The following is an 18505-nucleotide window of genomic DNA, read 5'->3' as shown; positions in this document are numbered from 1 at the left end:
AATTTGGGTTAATACTAGTGAGTGAGGTTTTTGCGGCTTCAAAGGGTATTTCAAGTTTCCGGAGCTCCTCCCCTCTGCACCGTGTGACAATAACAAGTCGTCCAGCCGGCAGCCTGCACTTTTCAGCTCATTTTCTCTCTGTCATTCCCCTCTCAATCTTTGATCAATGTACTTGCGAGGGAGAACCCAAGTCCTTCAAACCTCCTCCTTTTCACCTTCATCCTTAACTTGGTGCTAGAGAGCGGGACCCACACAGCCACAGCCGACCCTGCCCGCCCCTACCCGCCCCCCCCCAATCCCCGATCCCAGCCCCGGGAGAGGACTCACATTTCGACTTGCGGGACACTTTTGTGCGTTTCTCTCCAGAGCGCCTCTCGCGCTCGCCCCTCCGGCGCTCGCTCGCGCTCGCCCTCACCTCCTTTCCCCCCTTCTGCCCCTTTCTCTTCTCTTCTCTCCCGGAGTTGTGGCGCTCGTGGCCCCCTAGCTCCGTCTCCCTCCCCCCTTCTCTCCCTCCCTCGCCCTCCCCGGGGGTGTGTGTGCGGCAACTTTTCCCCCGGCTTCTCCTCCTTCTGTCTCCCCCTTATATGTGGCCATGGCAGTGCCGGCGGCTTTGATCCCTCCGACCCAGCTGGTCCCCCCGCAAGCCCCGATCTCCACGTCTGCTTCCTCCTCCGGTACCACCACCTCCACGTCCTCCGCGACCTCGTCTCCGGCTCCGTCCATCGGGCCCCCGGCGTCCTCGGGGCCAACTCTGTTCCGGCCGGAGCCCATCGCTTCGGCGGCGGCGGCGGCGGCGGCGGGCACAGTCACCTCCACCGGCGGCGGCGGCGGCGGCGGCGCGGGCAGCGGAGGCGGCGGCGGCGGCGGCAGCGCGGGCAACGGAGGCGGCGGCGGCGGCGGCGGCGGCTGCAACCCCAGCCTGGCGACCGCGGGCGGCGGCGGCGGCGGCGGCGGCAGCATCAGCGCCGGCGGCGGCGTTGGCGCCTCCAGCACCCCCATCAACGCGAGCACCGGCGGCGGCGGCAGTAGCAGCAGCTGTAGCAGCAGCAGCAGCAGCAGCAGCAGCAGTAGCAGCAGCAGCAGCTGCGGCCCCCTCCCCGGCAAACCCGTGTACTCGACCCCGTCCCCAGTGGAAAACACCCCCCAGAATAATGAGTGCAAAATGGTGGATCTGAGGGGGGCCAAAGTGGCTTCCTTCACGGTGGAGGGCTGCGAGCTGATCTGCCTGCCCCAGGCTTTCGACCTGTTCCTGAAGCACTTGGTGGGGGGCTTGCACACGGTCTACACCAAGCTGAAGCGGCTGGAGATCACGCCGGTGGTGTGCAATGTGGAGCAGGTTCGCATCCTGAGGGGACTGGGCGCCATCCAGCCCGGAGTGAACCGCTGCAAACTCATCTCCAGAAAAGACTTCGAGACCCTCTACAATGACTGCACCAACGCCAGGTAAAGAGCCAGGGGGACGGTGGGGGTGGGGAGGGAGTCTCCGCCGCCTGTGGGCCCTTCCCAACCGGCCCCCTCGCCCTTCCCTCGCTCTCCGCCTGGCGCCGTTCTCTCCGCGCGCCCCGGGCGAGCGCGGCCCTCTGCTCCCTTTCCTCCGGGCTCGCCGGCCGCTCCCGACCTCTCAGAGAAGTTGGCACCTCACCCTGCCCGGATCGCGCTCTTCCGGCCGGGTCCGCCCCTTGCTCGCCCGGACGTTGGGGCTCGACAGATGTGGCTGGCGGGAACCCCAAGTCTCGGGGCGGACGGGGCGGGTAGGAGGCGGATGGTGCCATTCCAGGGGCCACAGCGCCCTTCCTAGGCTGCGCGGACGTCTGGGGACCCCTTTCAGCGCTGCAGTGTGTGCGCGCTCCCTCGGACCCGGGTTCCACCGCGAGGCGCCGGGCACCGGCCCGGCTGCTCGGAGACGAGGGGCTAGATCCTGGGGGCGGAGGGAGGTCGTAACCCTGCCCCGCGGGGTTCGTGGAGCGGAAAGACGCGCTAGGGGTGAGCGCCCCGCGAGGTAGCCTAGGAAGTGGGTCACTTGGAGGTCGGGAGCGGGACGGTCCCAGAGGCCGAGAGGCCAGCGTAATCCCGGGGGACCCACATTGAGTTCAGCCCTGAAGCGCCGAGGGCAAGCCTGCGGAGGGGAGGGGAGGGGTCTGTGTGTGCACGCATCTGTGCGTGTGTCCGCGCGCGCGCGCGCGAGCGTGTGTGTGCAAAGAAGATAAAGGGGTACGTTTGCCCGGGGCAGGCGCGAGGGGACCGGCAATGTTCCTGCCGTTGGGGGCGGTGACCGGGTGCTTGGGACTCCTGGAGGCTGAACTGGAGACACGGGGAGGGAAGACAGCAGTTTGCTGCCTCGCTCTCTCTCTCTCTCCAAACTGTTCTTTCCTTTCTTTCTTTTTTTTAAAGGTTAGTAGCTCACGCAATGAGCAGGTGCAGGTTTGGCACTGGGATGCTCTGTGGACCTGAATGCCGGTGCTGTGGCTCCCCCAGTCCCGCAAAGCGCGCGAACCCTGGAGGCCACGGGACCCTGAGCCCGGCCGGACCAGTTTTATGCTAATGAACGCTCTCTCGGGGGAGGATCTACCGAGAGGGGGCGGGAGTGGGGTAGCTTGTCAGTTTCGGGGTAGAAGTGATCTTTTCCACCCACTCTCACTGTACGGTCTTGTCCCCACCGTTGGCTGCAGAGGGAGAAGTTCAGAGAAGCCGAGTAAAAAGCAAGCAGGGAAAGTTGGAGTCTCGAAGTGAGCGCGTGGGAACTGCGCGCAAAATTTGTGCGGAAACTTCGGTACCCTCCAAATAAGTTTAAAGATTGGGAGGAGGAACGGAGTTTTACCTCTTTTTTTGTGTGCCCCTAGTATAGCTAAGGAAACTGAGGCGGGAAGGAGAGAGGCGCAGGACTAGACCAGAAGGAAATCGGGGTAGAAAAGTCCCTAGCTATTTCTTCCTTGGAGGAAGACCTCTGGCTAGTGCCCTGGGAACACTATAAGACTAGAAAGGCTCCAGCTGCAAATCAGTTAATGTCCTACCCTGACTCATCCAGAAACTCTTTTCCGTGTTTACTTATTTCTTTGTGTGGGGGGCATGGGTGTTTATCTGGGTTTTGAACCTTCGTTTCTACTATTTTTCGGTGAATGCTGAACACGCGCGTGTGTATGCGCGCGTGCCCAAGAATATGGACAGGTGGCAGTAAAGATTGAGGGTGAATCTTGATCACTAAACATCATTTACAGAGATAATCAGAGACCTTGGGTGTACAGAATATAAAAGATTTGCCAAAAATCTACTATTAAAGCTGTTTAAATCAGGGCAGAAAATTGTTACGGAGTTGTTATAAAAAATGCTGGTTGAAATCTGAAGCCAGTTCAGATAAGATTGTGATAAAATAAGATTGTGATAAAATACCTATCCAGTAAATTGGTGAAGCGCTCTTTTCCTTTTCAGTAACCAAACGACTTTGCTCTTGAGTCTTCTTTGTGTGTTTTTCACAGCACACACTGTACTAGATAATTAATGGCTATTTCAGATAACACACACAAAATCGCTGGAGAAAGCTGCTTCAAAGATTACAAAGTTATAACCAGTTTAAAACAGGTAGTGTTACACTTCTTACAATTATTTCCTTGATGCTTTTGTTTTTCCTAAAATTTCTGCTTAGGTTTTGGAGTTGAAGTTCTCACCATATGGTTGGAGAATATTCTTAAAGTTACTAGGAATGAATTTTAAAATATTAAGTTTTTCCCTGAGGTTAACAAAGGCTCTGGAGTTAAAACTTTTAGAACCAAGAAAAGTTAAATCCAGTAAAACTGTTTATCCTTTCAAAAATATCTTATCAGTACTCTAAAGTTTTAATACCTTACAATGAAATGTGTTATTCCAGAACTCCATTTGAGGTTAAATGTGGTAAGTTTGTTGATTTACTGCTACATTTTGATCTTTTTATCAACTACAGGACTTTCTCAAGCCTAAATAACATGTAGATACTGAAAAAGGTGTGTAGTTGCAGATATATACCTAGGTTTCCCTAATTCTGCCATTGACTAAGAAGATAGAAAACTTATCAGTGAACTCTCACCAAAATACACGTTTGCATTGTGATGCCTTACTTTTTAGTGATAGTTACAAGTGTTATTGCCTTGTTTCTTTACTTTGGAAGCAATAGCTAAAATATTTTTCATCTTGAATTTCCCAAACTAAAATTATCCTGTTGATTCAAGTCCAGTTTGTTCCCTTACTATTAAGATCCTTTTTCATTCATTCCAGTTTATTCCCTTACTATTAAGATCCTTTTTCATTCATCTATATATATTGATTTCTTTCATTCTTGTTTCTTTCTCCTCTGGCTACTTAAGAGACTATATAAAGAAATAATTTATGCAGAAGAAGAACAGTGCAAGAAGGCAAACTATATGAAATAATACACACATAGTGTGCAAGAAACATCAAATCTTAGCACTCTCAACTTTTTATAGAATGTGTATCTAACTATGTCTTTTAATAGCATCTAGATACCAGGAAATCTGAGGAACCAAAGTTATGTTAAAGAAAGGTTCATAAACTTGCTCAAAGTGGCTCAGTAAGTTAGTAAAAAAAAGAAAACTCGGAGTGCATTTAATTTGCTTGGGGCTATTGCATTAGTGTGCTATCTATGAACACTAGAATAAATGTTGAAGCCATCTGTCATTACCACAAGGAGATGAAACAGACTGTCACCTTGATAGTAAAGCTAAATAAAATAGGGGCTTCAAAACATGAAAGAAAATATAAGGAAATAGATTTAAAAGTTGTCAAAGGACAAAGTCTGACCTTGATCAGCTTCCTCCAATTATTATTTTTAAACTAAACATTAGTTGCATGAACATGGCTGTTGCAACAGAGGTCACTTAATTAACTGGTAACCATTAAACAACAACAACAAAAGAAAAGTAATTATGGAGATGGTCAAGTCTCTGTTTATCTGAGTCAGTTGCTTGTTTGGAGATTTGGGTTAGGATTCAATTTTCTGTGAATTCAGGTAATGAAAAGTGACTTGGTTCTATTTTGTTATCGAAAATGAATTTTTCTTTGAATATTGTCAGAAGATGATTTTGTCTCAGGATCTTCCAAACCAGCTTGTGATTTGGGTCCTACATAGACTTAGATTTGTGGAGTTTTTAACTTGAAAAGATTCCAGTTAGTTTTATCAGACATTTATTCACAGACAGTATTCTTTTGTCTTAAAAGTCAATACCATCTATGGAAAGCAAATTGAAAGAATTTATATGTCTTTTTTTGTTCAGTAGTAATATATGAATGCGAGTTTAGTATCAGAAGTATAAACTATTTTCTAATTCTTGGCTTGCCTCTTTTTGTCAGAAGTTTTTTTAACAGAAAATGGCAATATTTATTTAACATTTCCTTCATTGCATGCAGTTCAGTGGCACGGAGTTATGCCTTTATGCCTCTGTGTAGAAAGTTTCAACACAATACAGACTCACTTCTCATAGATAATTATGATACTTGGCACAGAGGAATTAAAAAAATTACTTCAAATGAAAAGAGACTATGCTTTTGAAGTTTTTTGTATTACAGTCGATTAATGGCTCCTATAAAGCCTAATGTTTCGTTTTATAACATTTCAAAAAGGATATGGCATAATTAGAAGAATAAAACCTGAAACGTGAAAGTTTGCTTGGTCTTATCACTTATTTCTGAACGATTTTTAAATATTAGTGAATTCCAGCTTAATGGCTAATACATAAATAAAATATAAGAGTATTCTAACCTTGGGTTTACCTTATTTAATCAAATTATGTTGCAAAATACAAATTCTTGAGTTATTTTGATAATATCTTTCAAACCTGCTTTTTTTTCTCTTGGAGTTAGTCTCCAATAATATTATATCCATTATTGTAAGAAAGTGCACATAGTTATGAAGATCATGCTTGTTTACTTTCTGAGTTCCACAGTTAATACCGGGAGACACTTAATTTGATTTGTATATAGTATTTTATTTTGTGAAGCTTCAAGTATTATGTAAAATAAACTCCAAAATAGGCTGATTTTCAGAGTTTTCGTGCATAAAATTTTTGCATGTACAAGTAAGACAGAATTTTTAAACTTCATTAGTCTAAATTCTGCTGCGTTTTTTTTTTTTTTTTTTGCTTAATCTACCACATATCATGGAAATTGCGTATAAATTATTGAGACCAATATTAGCCACTCTCTTTTTGCCTCACTACCTTCCCCAGCCTCCTGAGATGTGACACCCAATATTGATTAAAGTCTTGGCTGGTTTGAGCATAAATAACTCTTCTCTTTGGTGATTTACCATGTGTGATTCACTAGCATACGAAAACATAATACGCTTTATTGTTTCTCATTTGCTGTTTTGTTTTTGGAATGTAAGTAGCATTTGTAAATTAGCTTAATGTGCAACCAAGTAGTTGTTATTTTAAGAACAGTTTGTGCTTTGACTGTCAATTAGTACTATTTTCTCTTTCCAAGTTATTTTACTAAATTGTTTCACACACTTACCTCTGTTAATCACATAAAATAATCATTTAAATTGCATTGTGTTAGCAACATACAACACATGTATTACAAAATACAAGAAGATATGAAACTCACAGGTTGTGAACTGTCTCCCTTTGAATTTTTATCTGAGGAATTTAGTTTGAAATACGCCTTCTGATTAGGTACAGGTGAGTCTTTTAGATTTCACTAAACATTTTGATTTTAAGGTCTTCATTACTTGGTTCTTTAAAAAGTTCAACTTTGCCTGAATTTAATCTTTCCAGGATTTCATTTTCAGATTGCTCACCAGGGGGAGAAATCACATGATGTTATATACCTTTAAAATAAGCAAGAATTGTGACAAACTTGATATTAACTGTTTGGATGCTTTAATATGTATTTAATATTAAGTTCTATCATTTTATGTTTGAATAGTTATGAGAATTGAATGACCTTAGCATGTGGCAGCATGTGCCATTCTTTTAACTACTGAGTTACTGCACTGTGATTGGTCAGGCGAGTGTGTGTGCGTGTGTGTGTGTGTGTGTGTGTGTGTGTGTGTGTGTGACTGCTGCAGCTAAAAATTCTAGCTAAGAATACACTAAAAATACATTTGTATTTATATTTTCAGACTTAGAGACTACATTAAGGAGTCTCTTTTCCATTATATTTATATTCAGTAATTTACTTCTTAATGAAGAAAACCTGAATTTAAAAAAAAAACCCCACCAAATGGGGCTTAGGTAAGTGGAATATCAAAGGCTCTGATCTGCATAAATCTCATATATCTCTGCATACCAGAGCCTCTGTGAGTCCATATTGTCCTCAAATTTCTTTACTTGCCTTCTCCTCAATTGGTCATAAGTATTTCCAATCAAAAATAATTTTTTGCTACATTAGCTGTCCTTTAAATAACTTAATTGCTGACATTTCCTTTTTAGAATATGTCACAGAATAGAAATGACTCAATTAGAATAGTGAAGTTAGGTTACCAAATTATTTCTTTGGAAAACCAGAATACCAGGATAGTATATTTATAGTTGGTCTAGTAATTAGTTATTAAGTCTAGTAATTAGTTATTTTTGGATTAATTGGTGGATCATTTTACTTTGATGCACCTATTTACTTTGAGAAGGTTTCTGAGAATTTTTTGAGTGTGTCTATTACAGATACCTGTCTAACTTGAATGTACATATTTGTTTTAATTATTAAGTGCATATAACCATAAATAGAGACTAATGCTAATCACAATCTGATCCAAAATCAGATACCTCAAGCCGGGTGCATTTTAAATTTCTTGTTTATTCTTATTTGGACTTATTTTATAAAATAAGAGGATTCCAAGTCACTCATTAAGAAAAATTTGCATGTAGGTTTTTCTAAATAGGATATCCAAATGTTCAACGACTAAATTTTGTTAAAGGTGTGGCCCTATTGCTTTCTGATTTATATTAGTTTGGAGTTGATCCAGGATATCAAGCTGGGATTCTTTTACACATTTAAACATACGTGACTTGAGTGAAAGTTGTCAAAGACGTCTCACTAAACTGGAAAATTCACTATGTATTAATTTGTCTTATATTTTTTGTTTAAAGATATATTCAAGTGTCTAAAACTCTGCAGCATGGCAACACATTGGATAGTCGTTTGCCTTAAAAAAGTTTCAGAGAGTAATGGTTAAAAAAAAAAGGCTGGTTAACTGAAACATCTAAAACGTGTTGTTGTCGAAGATGAACACAGTACCTAGAGTATATTGCATGTTTCTTGCAGGAAATAGAAATTATTGAACTATAATTTGAGAATAATCATAATTTAACTATAAGTAGATTTATGCAGTGGATTTTGAAGGTAGTGTATGTTGACAAAAAATTGGATATGCTTTTCAAGCATGATTTTCTCAAAGCAAATAGTGAAATGGACAGCAAATTAGATTGGTTACTTTTGGTTAGTAACATTGAAGAATTGAGAAATGTTTTCCTGTCCTTAGAATAAATTAACAGCGGGTTAAACGAAGTATTTAAAAGTCACAGTGTAACTTATCTTTGAATTTATATACGGTATCAAAACTTTCTAAATAATTAGATTACCTGTCCAATCACAACAGAAAAAAGAAAGACCTTTCTTCAAGGACAAGGAAAATGTATCAGGAAAGAAAGAGTACTAGTTGACAGAGAATTATTATATATTATAGAAACACATAGAAGCATTTCTAGTAAAAACTTACTAATTCAGTTTAAAAAGTGTGGTCATTTTTAAAGCAAAGGTAGTTAAAAATCTCGAGAATATGTTAATTAAGAAATATTTCGTTACTTTCACGCATCGAGCAGGGGAGTGTTTTGTTAAAATCTTAAGCTGATTGTTTTCTGAAATTGTATTAATAGCAACAGTAGGTGAGCTATTTTATTCATAGCCTTATTTTTTAAAAACATTTTGCTTAGGTTTAAATAAATCAGTGAAGGTGTAACTAGTCTTTGAACCCATCATAGCTCTGCTAAAATACTGATGTATTCTACAGTATTAATTACTATTTTATATTTAAAATATCTGATTTTTTTTAGCTTAACTTTTTGGAAATGATATTTATGTCTTAAGTGAGGCAGTTTGTACTTTAATAGTGCCTCTGGATCTTAAATGAATAACTTGGAGCATTTTTAATTGTAGTCTCACCAGTCACACATTTTATACTAGGATGGATGTTCTTGTGTGTGCAACAAGTGTAAAATTTTTATCAGCATTTTAGGAATCTTTGTGATGGGATGTTTTTGTTTGTATTAAGTTCAACTCATTTGTGGTTTATGTGCTTATGCTTAAGTTATTATAATATCTTTGGTAGAAAAGCTTTTATGTATGTGTATATGTACATATACACACATGCACATGAAAGGTATATAGAGCATAGAGACAGAGGACAAACAAATGATAAAAGCAGCTTAATTTTGCTTTCTATAATTTATTTAATATAAGATGACACATGAAAAACCAATTTGACTTTAGTGAATGACCACAGAAAACTGTATTTAAAATTAATTTAGGGTGAAAGATGCAGTTTATATTTAAATGTTTTAAGATATAATTATAAATATAGTATTTTATGGCAGTTAAGATAGTGATTAAACACTTATCTTGATTTTCCTAGACATATTTTATGATAACTAAGATATACTTTTAATTTTTTGTGAAAAATATCTGTACTTGATAATTTTTTTGTATGAAATTGACATTAAACTATTAGGTACTAGAATCTGTACATTATTGAAGAACATTTAAAGTGCTTGATGTCATTGCACTATTTCTTTTATTGGTTTATTTCACTGCTGCTTGCACTTTAGAGCAAGCATATCCTTTAAAATCAGTGGATAAATGATAGGAAAACAATTTCATAATCTAAGAGAAAAAGATTGCTCTTCTTAAAGCTTTGCCATCAATGAGATGAGTTAGGAATGAGGTCAATGGGTTAATCTGCAGGTCTACATAAGGAGATGTGTATTACCACTTCTTGCAGTGGACTGTAATTGTCTTTGAAAACACCTGGTAGAGGTCCAGTGAAATTGAAATCCATTACTTTCTCAGTCATTCCATGGCATATGTCAAGTCATTACGTCATTGAGAAAAGTGCAGGCATGCATGCATTTTTTTTTTTTTGCAAAGTAGAAAGGAGCTTATATTAATAAAATAGTGATTGCTTAAAAGACTACCTCATCTAAAGCTTAAAGAATTAAAAAAAAAATAAAAAACACTTGGACATAGTAACTGTAAAATGACATTTGGTAAGAAGTTCATCTTTGCATTTAGTTATCTAAGTAAAAGTATTTCACATTCCTTTTTGCATCATCTTATATGCATATATTTTTATAAGTTAGTAAAAATGGTTTCAGAATATTTTATGATTTGTGACCTCTGACACCTTTATTCATACCTTCTAAGAATGCTCTGACAAATGTATATTATAATCAAAGATGAATAGTGTCTTCTTTTGACAGATTGTTTTTTTTTTTGTCTTCACACTATTGACAGTACATGCAGATTTGAACTTGTAGCCAGGAACAGTGCTTCCATGCTTCAAATTGCCAAAAGACCCCCAGGGATAGAAACTTGACCTGCTTTTATGAAACCATAGAATTACATTTATACAAGTTACCCCATGGGAAAGGAATGAACTGATCCCAATTCAAACCTTAATATTGGAGCCTTCTGGGTCAAATTTGATTTTTCTTTCTGTTAACACCTGTTTAGCTCCCAAATTTCATAACTATATATTCTTAGGAAATTTACAAAATACTATTCATGAATGACTTTTCACAGTTAAGACAAAGTGCCATCAAAATTTTGCAGCTATTCAAGTTTTCACATGTGACTAAGATGCTCCTTTTTAAAGTAAAATATCTAACTTTTAAATATGCATCCTAGAGTAAAATGGTTACCTTGTATTTTTTATTAATTTTTTGTCACAGAAAAGTCAGTCATAATAGGTGAAATAACTTTTCTCCCAGGGAGTTTTTCCCTGTGATTACATTTCAGAATACAGATTTTTATATGAACATATTTTTATTTTCTTAAACTCAAATTTTAAAAGGTTGAAGTTCTTATTTTACTGTTAGTTGGATCACTTGAAAGTGTTTCCAGAAGGCTACTTTTGCCACTAGCAGTAACAAAGGAAGGAGATCATTGACAAATTGCATACATAAAAGCCAGTTTTGTTTTAGTTATGTGGACTGGGCCTATGATGGAAAAGGAACGTTAATCATTGGCTTAATTTCTGGAATATCAAAATGCCATATCACATATATGCAAATGGATGGCTAATATAGAATGGTAGGATTATAATATCTCTTTGCTTATAACTGGCAACATTAAATGACCACCATTAGATTTAGAACCTACTTCATCATATGGAATGACTTGCTCTCAATCTTGTATATGTAGAAACATTTTATAAATGGTAAAGCAACACATATACATATATACCCTCCACTAACATATACGAAATGATCATTATAATGGTTAAATAATTCCATGATTGACTTTGAAATTGAGGTTAGCAAGTTCCTTCTAAAATAAAAATTAGAAAGAATTTCAAAGACTTTTCACTTTTTTTTCACTTAGCATTAATAAAATCATTTGGCTAATTAGTTACTTTATTAACAAGGACCAAACATAAAAATTCCTAATAAGAATGAGTATAGCAATTAGTTCTTGGAGTTTGGAGGAAAAACACAAAGATTTCCAGTGGAAGGTATTACTATCTTAAGTCGTGATCATCAAGGAGAAAATATTTAGGGTTTTAAAAATGTGTTGCTTATTATTTTTTATTGGTTGTCATGTGGTAAAAAATTAAGTTTCACTGTCAGCTACCATTTTTCTGCCTTGCCTTGACACACCATTTGAATGAAGCTGAAAATTAAGTCCATCGTTTGGATGTTTCCTAAGATCACTCTGATGTCAAATTTCTGAAGGCAACAAATATTTCTTTTCATTTCAAAGTTTGACCCAACTAGTTTCATGGGGATTTGACATGGCTGTTGCTCTGGGCATTCCCTGACTGAAAGGAAAGGAGGTAGATCATGTAACTCGACCACATCTCACAAAGAACCTAGTTTAGGAAAGGCAACCTATTCTGACTTTTGTACTGGTGATAGTGTGAAGTTTCTTTCTTTGTCTTTCAGTGGCACTTTGCAGCCCTATTTCCAATAATGACTGATAGGGCATGGAGTGAACTGCAAAAAAGAAAAAGAAACAGCTTAAAAGATCTTGCTATAAAATGCATGAAAGAAGAGGTGGAACTTTTATATTTTAGGTAATTCTCTTTAAGTAAACTGATCCTTGATGTTACATAGCATTTTACATCATACCTAATACAGGAAGTCTTTGGACTTTCATTCTCTTAAATACCTTTATCACCTAAATTGTCCTCATAATAAATCCTCTTTTTGTTTGGTAGGCACTCTAGTGAAATCTTTCATGAAATGTAAATTCGTTTTTACCTGGAAATATCTATCCAAGCTGGGTGTTTGAGCTGTTGATATTTAAATTGGATTCCTCCAATTCAACAGTGTGAAAATAGAATTGATTTTTGTTTATTTCCTCCTAAGTTTAGGAAATGAAATTCAAATGGTATTTATTTGATCTGAGGTATACTTATTTTGCTCTTTCTTTTGGGGAGTGGGTTAAATAAGGGCCCATGACAGGGACGCGGTTTGTTTTTCACAAAAGTTGTTTGTGATTTCAGGTACTCTTGGGAAATCTCTTGATCAGATTCACATCTGTTCCTGTCAAAGTGGGTGCTAAGATACCGGTCACCCAGCAACCATGTCCAAGAGGGAATTGGGCCGATAATAACTTCAAAAAGGAATGACAGATGCTAGATTAGGATGAAAGACAAAACGCATGAAAAATGAGCTTGTTAGAATCAAAAATTTGTTCAAGCACCTTTATGCAAATTAAATGAATATTGAATATTTGCATGCATTTCTACTTTTTCATTTGATTGAAAAGAGAAGAATAGCACATTTAAACTCACAAATGTGACTTCTTTCTTTTGTACTAATCAACATACAAAGCTGAATCTCTTTTAAAAAAAAATCAGCTTAGCCACCTGGGTTCTTATATCTCTATTAAGTGTATTAAAATGTTTTTCTTATAGCAGTGGTACTCTTTGGGATAAATTTGTTTACCTAATTTTTTTCATAATAAACAGTCTTGTGTGAAGATTATTTTAGATAAACATAAATCCATTGCTTGAGAAAGCATTTCAAAGGTAACTTTATCCTATTGTCCTTGAAATTGGTTAATGTGCATTAATAAAAGATCACTCAAGATAAGTTCACACCAAAAGCACAGGCTTTTCATTGACTGGTTAAATCACAGTGCATTAAAGTAAAGCATCGTAGTATTCCTGAAATGAAGAGTAGACAGATCTCTTCAAAATTTAAGATACCTTTTGATATATTACTAGTTTTTCTATTGAATTGTTCACATACTAATCAGAATTTAGAAGCATCTGATAAAATGTAGTGATTGAGAGAGCTTTCCGAGTCTTGGTTTAGCAATGTCTAATATGGTCACGTAGAGAAATTGATTTTCTTCAGAAATTAATTAATTTTTCATATCGCCCTAAGCTGCAGTTAAAAAGAGTGCATACTTGTCTGTTTTTTCCAGAAATATTGCCTAATCATATTAATACCATTGCCCCAAGGATGAAAAGATAATTGTACAAATGCATTTGGAAATATGTATCACTGAGTATTTATGATTAAATTATGCAAATGACCCAGCTCTCATCCTTTCCAGACCCAGATTGTCTAATTAGGATTGATATGCTGAATAGATGTTCCAGAATTTGAATACAAGCATGTCCAAGGAGCAGAAAATTGGAAATGACAAGGCTGAAATCCAAAGAAAAGTGTCTTTCGTTTCTACACTTTGTTAATGTGCTGTTAGCAGTTAGGGTTTTTCCCTCCCTTTGGCTATTTTGTGACTCAGATGCCCATATTAGATGCAAGTATGCGAAACGAACTAAACTTTAGCAAATAGCATTTCATTTCTATTTGGTGCTTATTTAAAGATAATAAACCCCTGGTCATTCAAAGAGATCATCACTATTAAGTTGCTTCAAATAATGTAAACATAACCTTAACTGAGTGACTTTTGGAAAAAACTTCCTTTATGTTTGTATCAAAGCTTTATTTCAAAACTGGCTCTCCAAACTTCATGATATACCAATGCAGTATTTTCTAAGGATGTGCTTTCTTGAATACACAGTTTATTCATTTAATTCACTTACTTAAATACCTATCTCCTTATATTTGGAGAAAACTGTTCCAGTAACAGCTCTGATTAGGGGGGGAAAGCAGCACTTTAAATGTAACAATGTTTGAATTTGAAGTCCTCAGCAGGCTTTCTCCCTCATTGATTACACTCATTCATCTTAGATGGAGGGGTGGTAGTGAGGAGGTAGGAAGGGACTGAACTGTCGGGACTCCAGCCTTTGTTAAGCAGCGGGTAGTCACTGCCTCTGAACTCGCCTGGCTCCTGCTTTCCATCTGCAGGATGATGGATTGCTATGTTTAATACATTTCAGCTTTTGTCTGTCATAGTGTGGACAGACAGTACTATCAGTGATTTCAACAGTGATTAGGGAACTGTTTCAAACCCCTCCTATTGGCCAGACAGCTTCCAGGAACGTCTGATGAAACATACTCATTGGCACTCTCACCATGTTAAGTGTGTAGTTTGACTAGGCAGAGATTGTACATTCACCGTTTAACTCAGCGCAGAAGCCCACTGAGAATTTTACTAGACCTTACATTCACTTTAGAACAAAGTTACGCAAGACAGTATTCTAAGAACATTTGGGGTCTCAAACTAAAATATTTCTCCCAAGTAGTTCCAAATTAAGATACATTTGTATTCTTTAAGTATTAGCAGCATATGCTTATGGTAGAACTGTATTCTGTAGACTGATGTCGGTTGTTGTTGTGCTCATCAGTACTGCGCTTAGCTATATTGAGGGGGTAGAATTCAGAGACTGTGTGGTTAAAGCAGTAAGACATGACATGGCATGCGCTATTCTGGGATTTGCTGAGCTGTGGGTGCTCTGTGGTTCACAAGTCTAAAGAGTGAGTGATTTCAACAGCCACAGAGCCACTAGATACAGCTCAATATTTTCCCTGGAGTGTCTTACTCTATTTATAAAACTGGTGCTAAGAAAAATACAGTTAACTAAAGGAAAGGAAAATATGCATTTAAGCCATTAATAACTTAGGCAAAGTTTTATTTGGAACATGGAACATATCTAAATCAATGGAATTTTGCTAATATTATTACAACAGACCAAATGTAAATTACAAAGTAAATTTAAAACTGTATTATAAACATGAAATTTTAACTCTTTTAATAAGTAAGTAATTATCAAAATGGGGCTTCCTCAGTGGCTCAGTGGTAAAAGATCTATCTGCCAGTGCAGGAGACACGGGTTTGATCCCTGGGCTGGGAAGATCCCCTGGAGAAGGAAATGGCAACTGACTCCATATCCTTGCCTGGGAAATTCCATTGACAGAGGGGCCTGGTGAGCTACAGTCCACAGGGTCGCAAAGAGTTGGATATGACTTAGAGACTAAACAACAACAGCAATAATTATCCAAATAATTCAGGCAAAGATTTGAAACAAAATCTAAATCAGGAAAATCTGTGTGTTTTCAACTAATCTCTACTAATAGGGAAGAGTAAAGAAAAGTTTAAGTAAGTTAGCCCCAAATATTAAATGAGAATAAAGATTCCAGGTCCCCAATTATATTTTGTCTTACTGATGTGCCTTTGACATTGCAAATTTTTTATCTGAGATTCTTTCAGTAAAGGCTTCTGGTTTTGAATATGTGGTTACAAATATGCTATGCCTTGCTAAGTCACTTCAGTTGTGTCCAACACTGTGTAACCCTCTGGACTTTAGTCTACCAGGCTCCTCTGTCCATGGGATTCTCCAGGCAAGAATACTGGATTGGTTTGCCATGCCTTTCTCCAGGGGGTCTTCGTGACCCTGGGGTTGAACCCAAGTCTCTTATGTCTCCTTATTGACAGGTGGGTTCTTTACCACTAACGCCACCTGAAAAGCCCATGGTTACAGATATGCAGTCCCACAAATTCATCCATACACAGCATATCGTGTTTCTTTTGAACTGGTACAATAGCTAAACTCGTTGGCATTTTGATATTGCTGATTTAGTAATAATAAGGACAGGTGGGGCTGCAGTTTCTGTGAGAGTTATAAAAACATTCCTATGTTTTGTAACTTACCTTATTCTTTGCTTTATTTTAAAGCTTGTCTTACCGAAACAGTGTTCAGCACCAGCATAAAAATTGTGCACTCATTCAGCATATTATTAAGGAGCCATTCATCCAAGTGAATCAAAGGTATAGCTCATAGTAGACTTTTGTGCAGAAATTACATAACTGGGGTTTAAGCAAATCTGGATTTTTAAAGCTATTCACAATTTTTATAGCACATAGTGGAAAAAATGGACCACCTCACAGCATTGTGGTACTGCCTAATCACTGTGATGTGTGGCTGTCAAATCTTTAGAGTATTGCATCGTCATTTATCTCCTCCATAGTGTGGATGAGGGCAGGCAGGGAAGTGGCAGGGTGTTTATTCTTTTCAAGAAGGATAAGGTCTGAGGGATCAGCTATTAGCAGCTCCCATCCCCTGAAATCACTGTGATATGTGGAATTTCTACCAAGTCAAATGGAAATGCATGGGTGAAGCAACTAGAATAAAGGTTCTGAGTTTTGAGCTCTCAGCAGCATGGAAGAAGAGATGATGGTCAATACTCTGTTCTAAAACAGAACCATCTCATGGAATGACTGTATCTTACCGACTGGGAAAGATTGAGGGCAGGAGGAGAAGGGGGTGACAGAGGATGAGATGGTTAGATGGCATCACTGACTTAATGGACCTGAGTTTGAGCAAACTCCAGGAGATGAGGACAGGGAAGTCTGGTGTGCTGCAGTTCATGGCATCCCAAAGAGTCTGATATGACTTAGCAACTGAACAAAAACAGCAAATATTTAAGGAGGTAATCAGTGGTCAGTGGAACCTTAGGATTAAGGGTCTGGCTGGGGGATAGAGCTTAAAGAGAGGAGAGGAGCTGTTATACAAATAAAATCTATAGACACCTTCCCTCCAAATATTATAGAAAAATCTAAGTGTTTAGCAAATAGAAATGTGTATTTTGCCCATAGGTGAATTATTCAGAATCAGATTTCCTGTAGCATTGAGTGTGTGTGTGTGTGTGTGTGTGTGTGTGTGTGTGTGTGTGTACACATACATCCACATGTATACTGTAGATTGACAACCCCTGTTATACACATTGCTAGTCCTATGTTTAGTTAAACACCATAATTACAAAATAATACAAGTCATTTGTCTTACTGTGGTTATATAAAGGCAAAAATGTGTGCTAGAAACTAAATGAATAAGTTTCTCAGGAAGGTAAATGGACGAGTTTGCTCTCTGGAAATGTATCATAAAAGAACTGCCTTTAATCCACTTCATCCATCTCTAGCCACAGTGAGAGTATGCTGACTTCCGCATGCGTGCACAGAAGCTCTGAGTTTAGTGACCAGCTATCACTGTTTCGGGGGTCCATAGTTTGTGGGGAAATAAGGAATCAGGCTGGCAGGTTCAACTTCTTATTTCACTAACTTCCTATAATGATTCTACCTCTAATGAGGTGAATTACTACTGCATGAAAAAGGAGAAAAAAGGGTTTTGGCCATCTTAGCTAATAAATCACATTGACTGCATGGCTGATCAGATCAATTGTGCATAAATCAGTGCCTTAAAGAGTCTTAAACTAAGATTCTACCAAAGACCAATCGATCCACCAGCTTGTGTAAAGGCATGGTCTCTTGCCCATAGCAAACTGAACAGAAGTCCACAATATTGAAACTGTTAATATGCTGTCAAGTCTTGAATGTTTTCAGATCTCAAGAACATGGCTGTGATGAATAAAGCAGTTGTGATTGGGTCACATCACCTAATACATTTTTGTTTTCTCTAGTTCACTTTTATTAGTTATCAAGGAATTGTAATTCTCAGTACATATATGAAAGTTAAGTTTTGAAAGCTTTATCAAGTGTAATTTTGGGAGTTGTTTTCCACAAAAATATCATTATGTCATTTCAAAAAGAAATTGTTTTGACTTTCTGAGAGAAGTATTTCATTGCTATTGCAGCTATTATCTGAGATTGACTAATCTATAGACAACTCGGATTTATAAGAACAGTCTGGGAACTAGATTCCAAGTTTCAATTCTATCAGTGACTACCTGGGAGATGTTGGCTTAGTCAACTGGAACTTTCATACTGTCAAATGTAAAATGGGGATAGGGAAAATAGCTTTTCTATTTATTTTAAAAGAAGGTTGTGAGGATAGGCATGTGATAGTAATTATTTGAAAGCACTTCAGAAATAGTAAAGTGCTTTTTAAGAGTTGTTATCTGCTTAGAATTCCCACTGTGTGGGTGTGTTAGTT

General features: G+C 38.6%; 1 protein-coding gene across 2 annotated transcripts in view; it reads left to right on the top strand.

The window, feature by feature from the left end:
- The first annotated feature begins 472 nt into the window (after positions 1-472).
- The window catches only part of DACH1 (dachshund family transcription factor 1), a 456844-nt gene continuing 438811 nt past the window's right edge, over positions 473-18505 (top strand). For both annotated transcript variants that reach the window (XM_065902144.1, XM_065902145.1), the window contains exon 1: positions 473-1443. In XM_065902144.1, the coding sequence (XP_065758216.1) occupies positions 593-1443 (851 nt within the window). In that variant the 5' untranslated portion in view covers positions 473-592. The remainder of the gene's footprint in view (positions 1444-18505) is intronic.

The sequence above is a fragment of the Muntiacus reevesi genome, chromosome 11 (assembly GCF_963930625.1).
Source record: "Muntiacus reevesi chromosome 11, mMunRee1.1, whole genome shotgun sequence".
NCBI lineage: Eukaryota > Metazoa > Chordata > Mammalia > Artiodactyla > Cervidae > Muntiacus > Muntiacus reevesi.
This window is presented reverse-complemented; position numbering and strand designations above follow the sequence as displayed.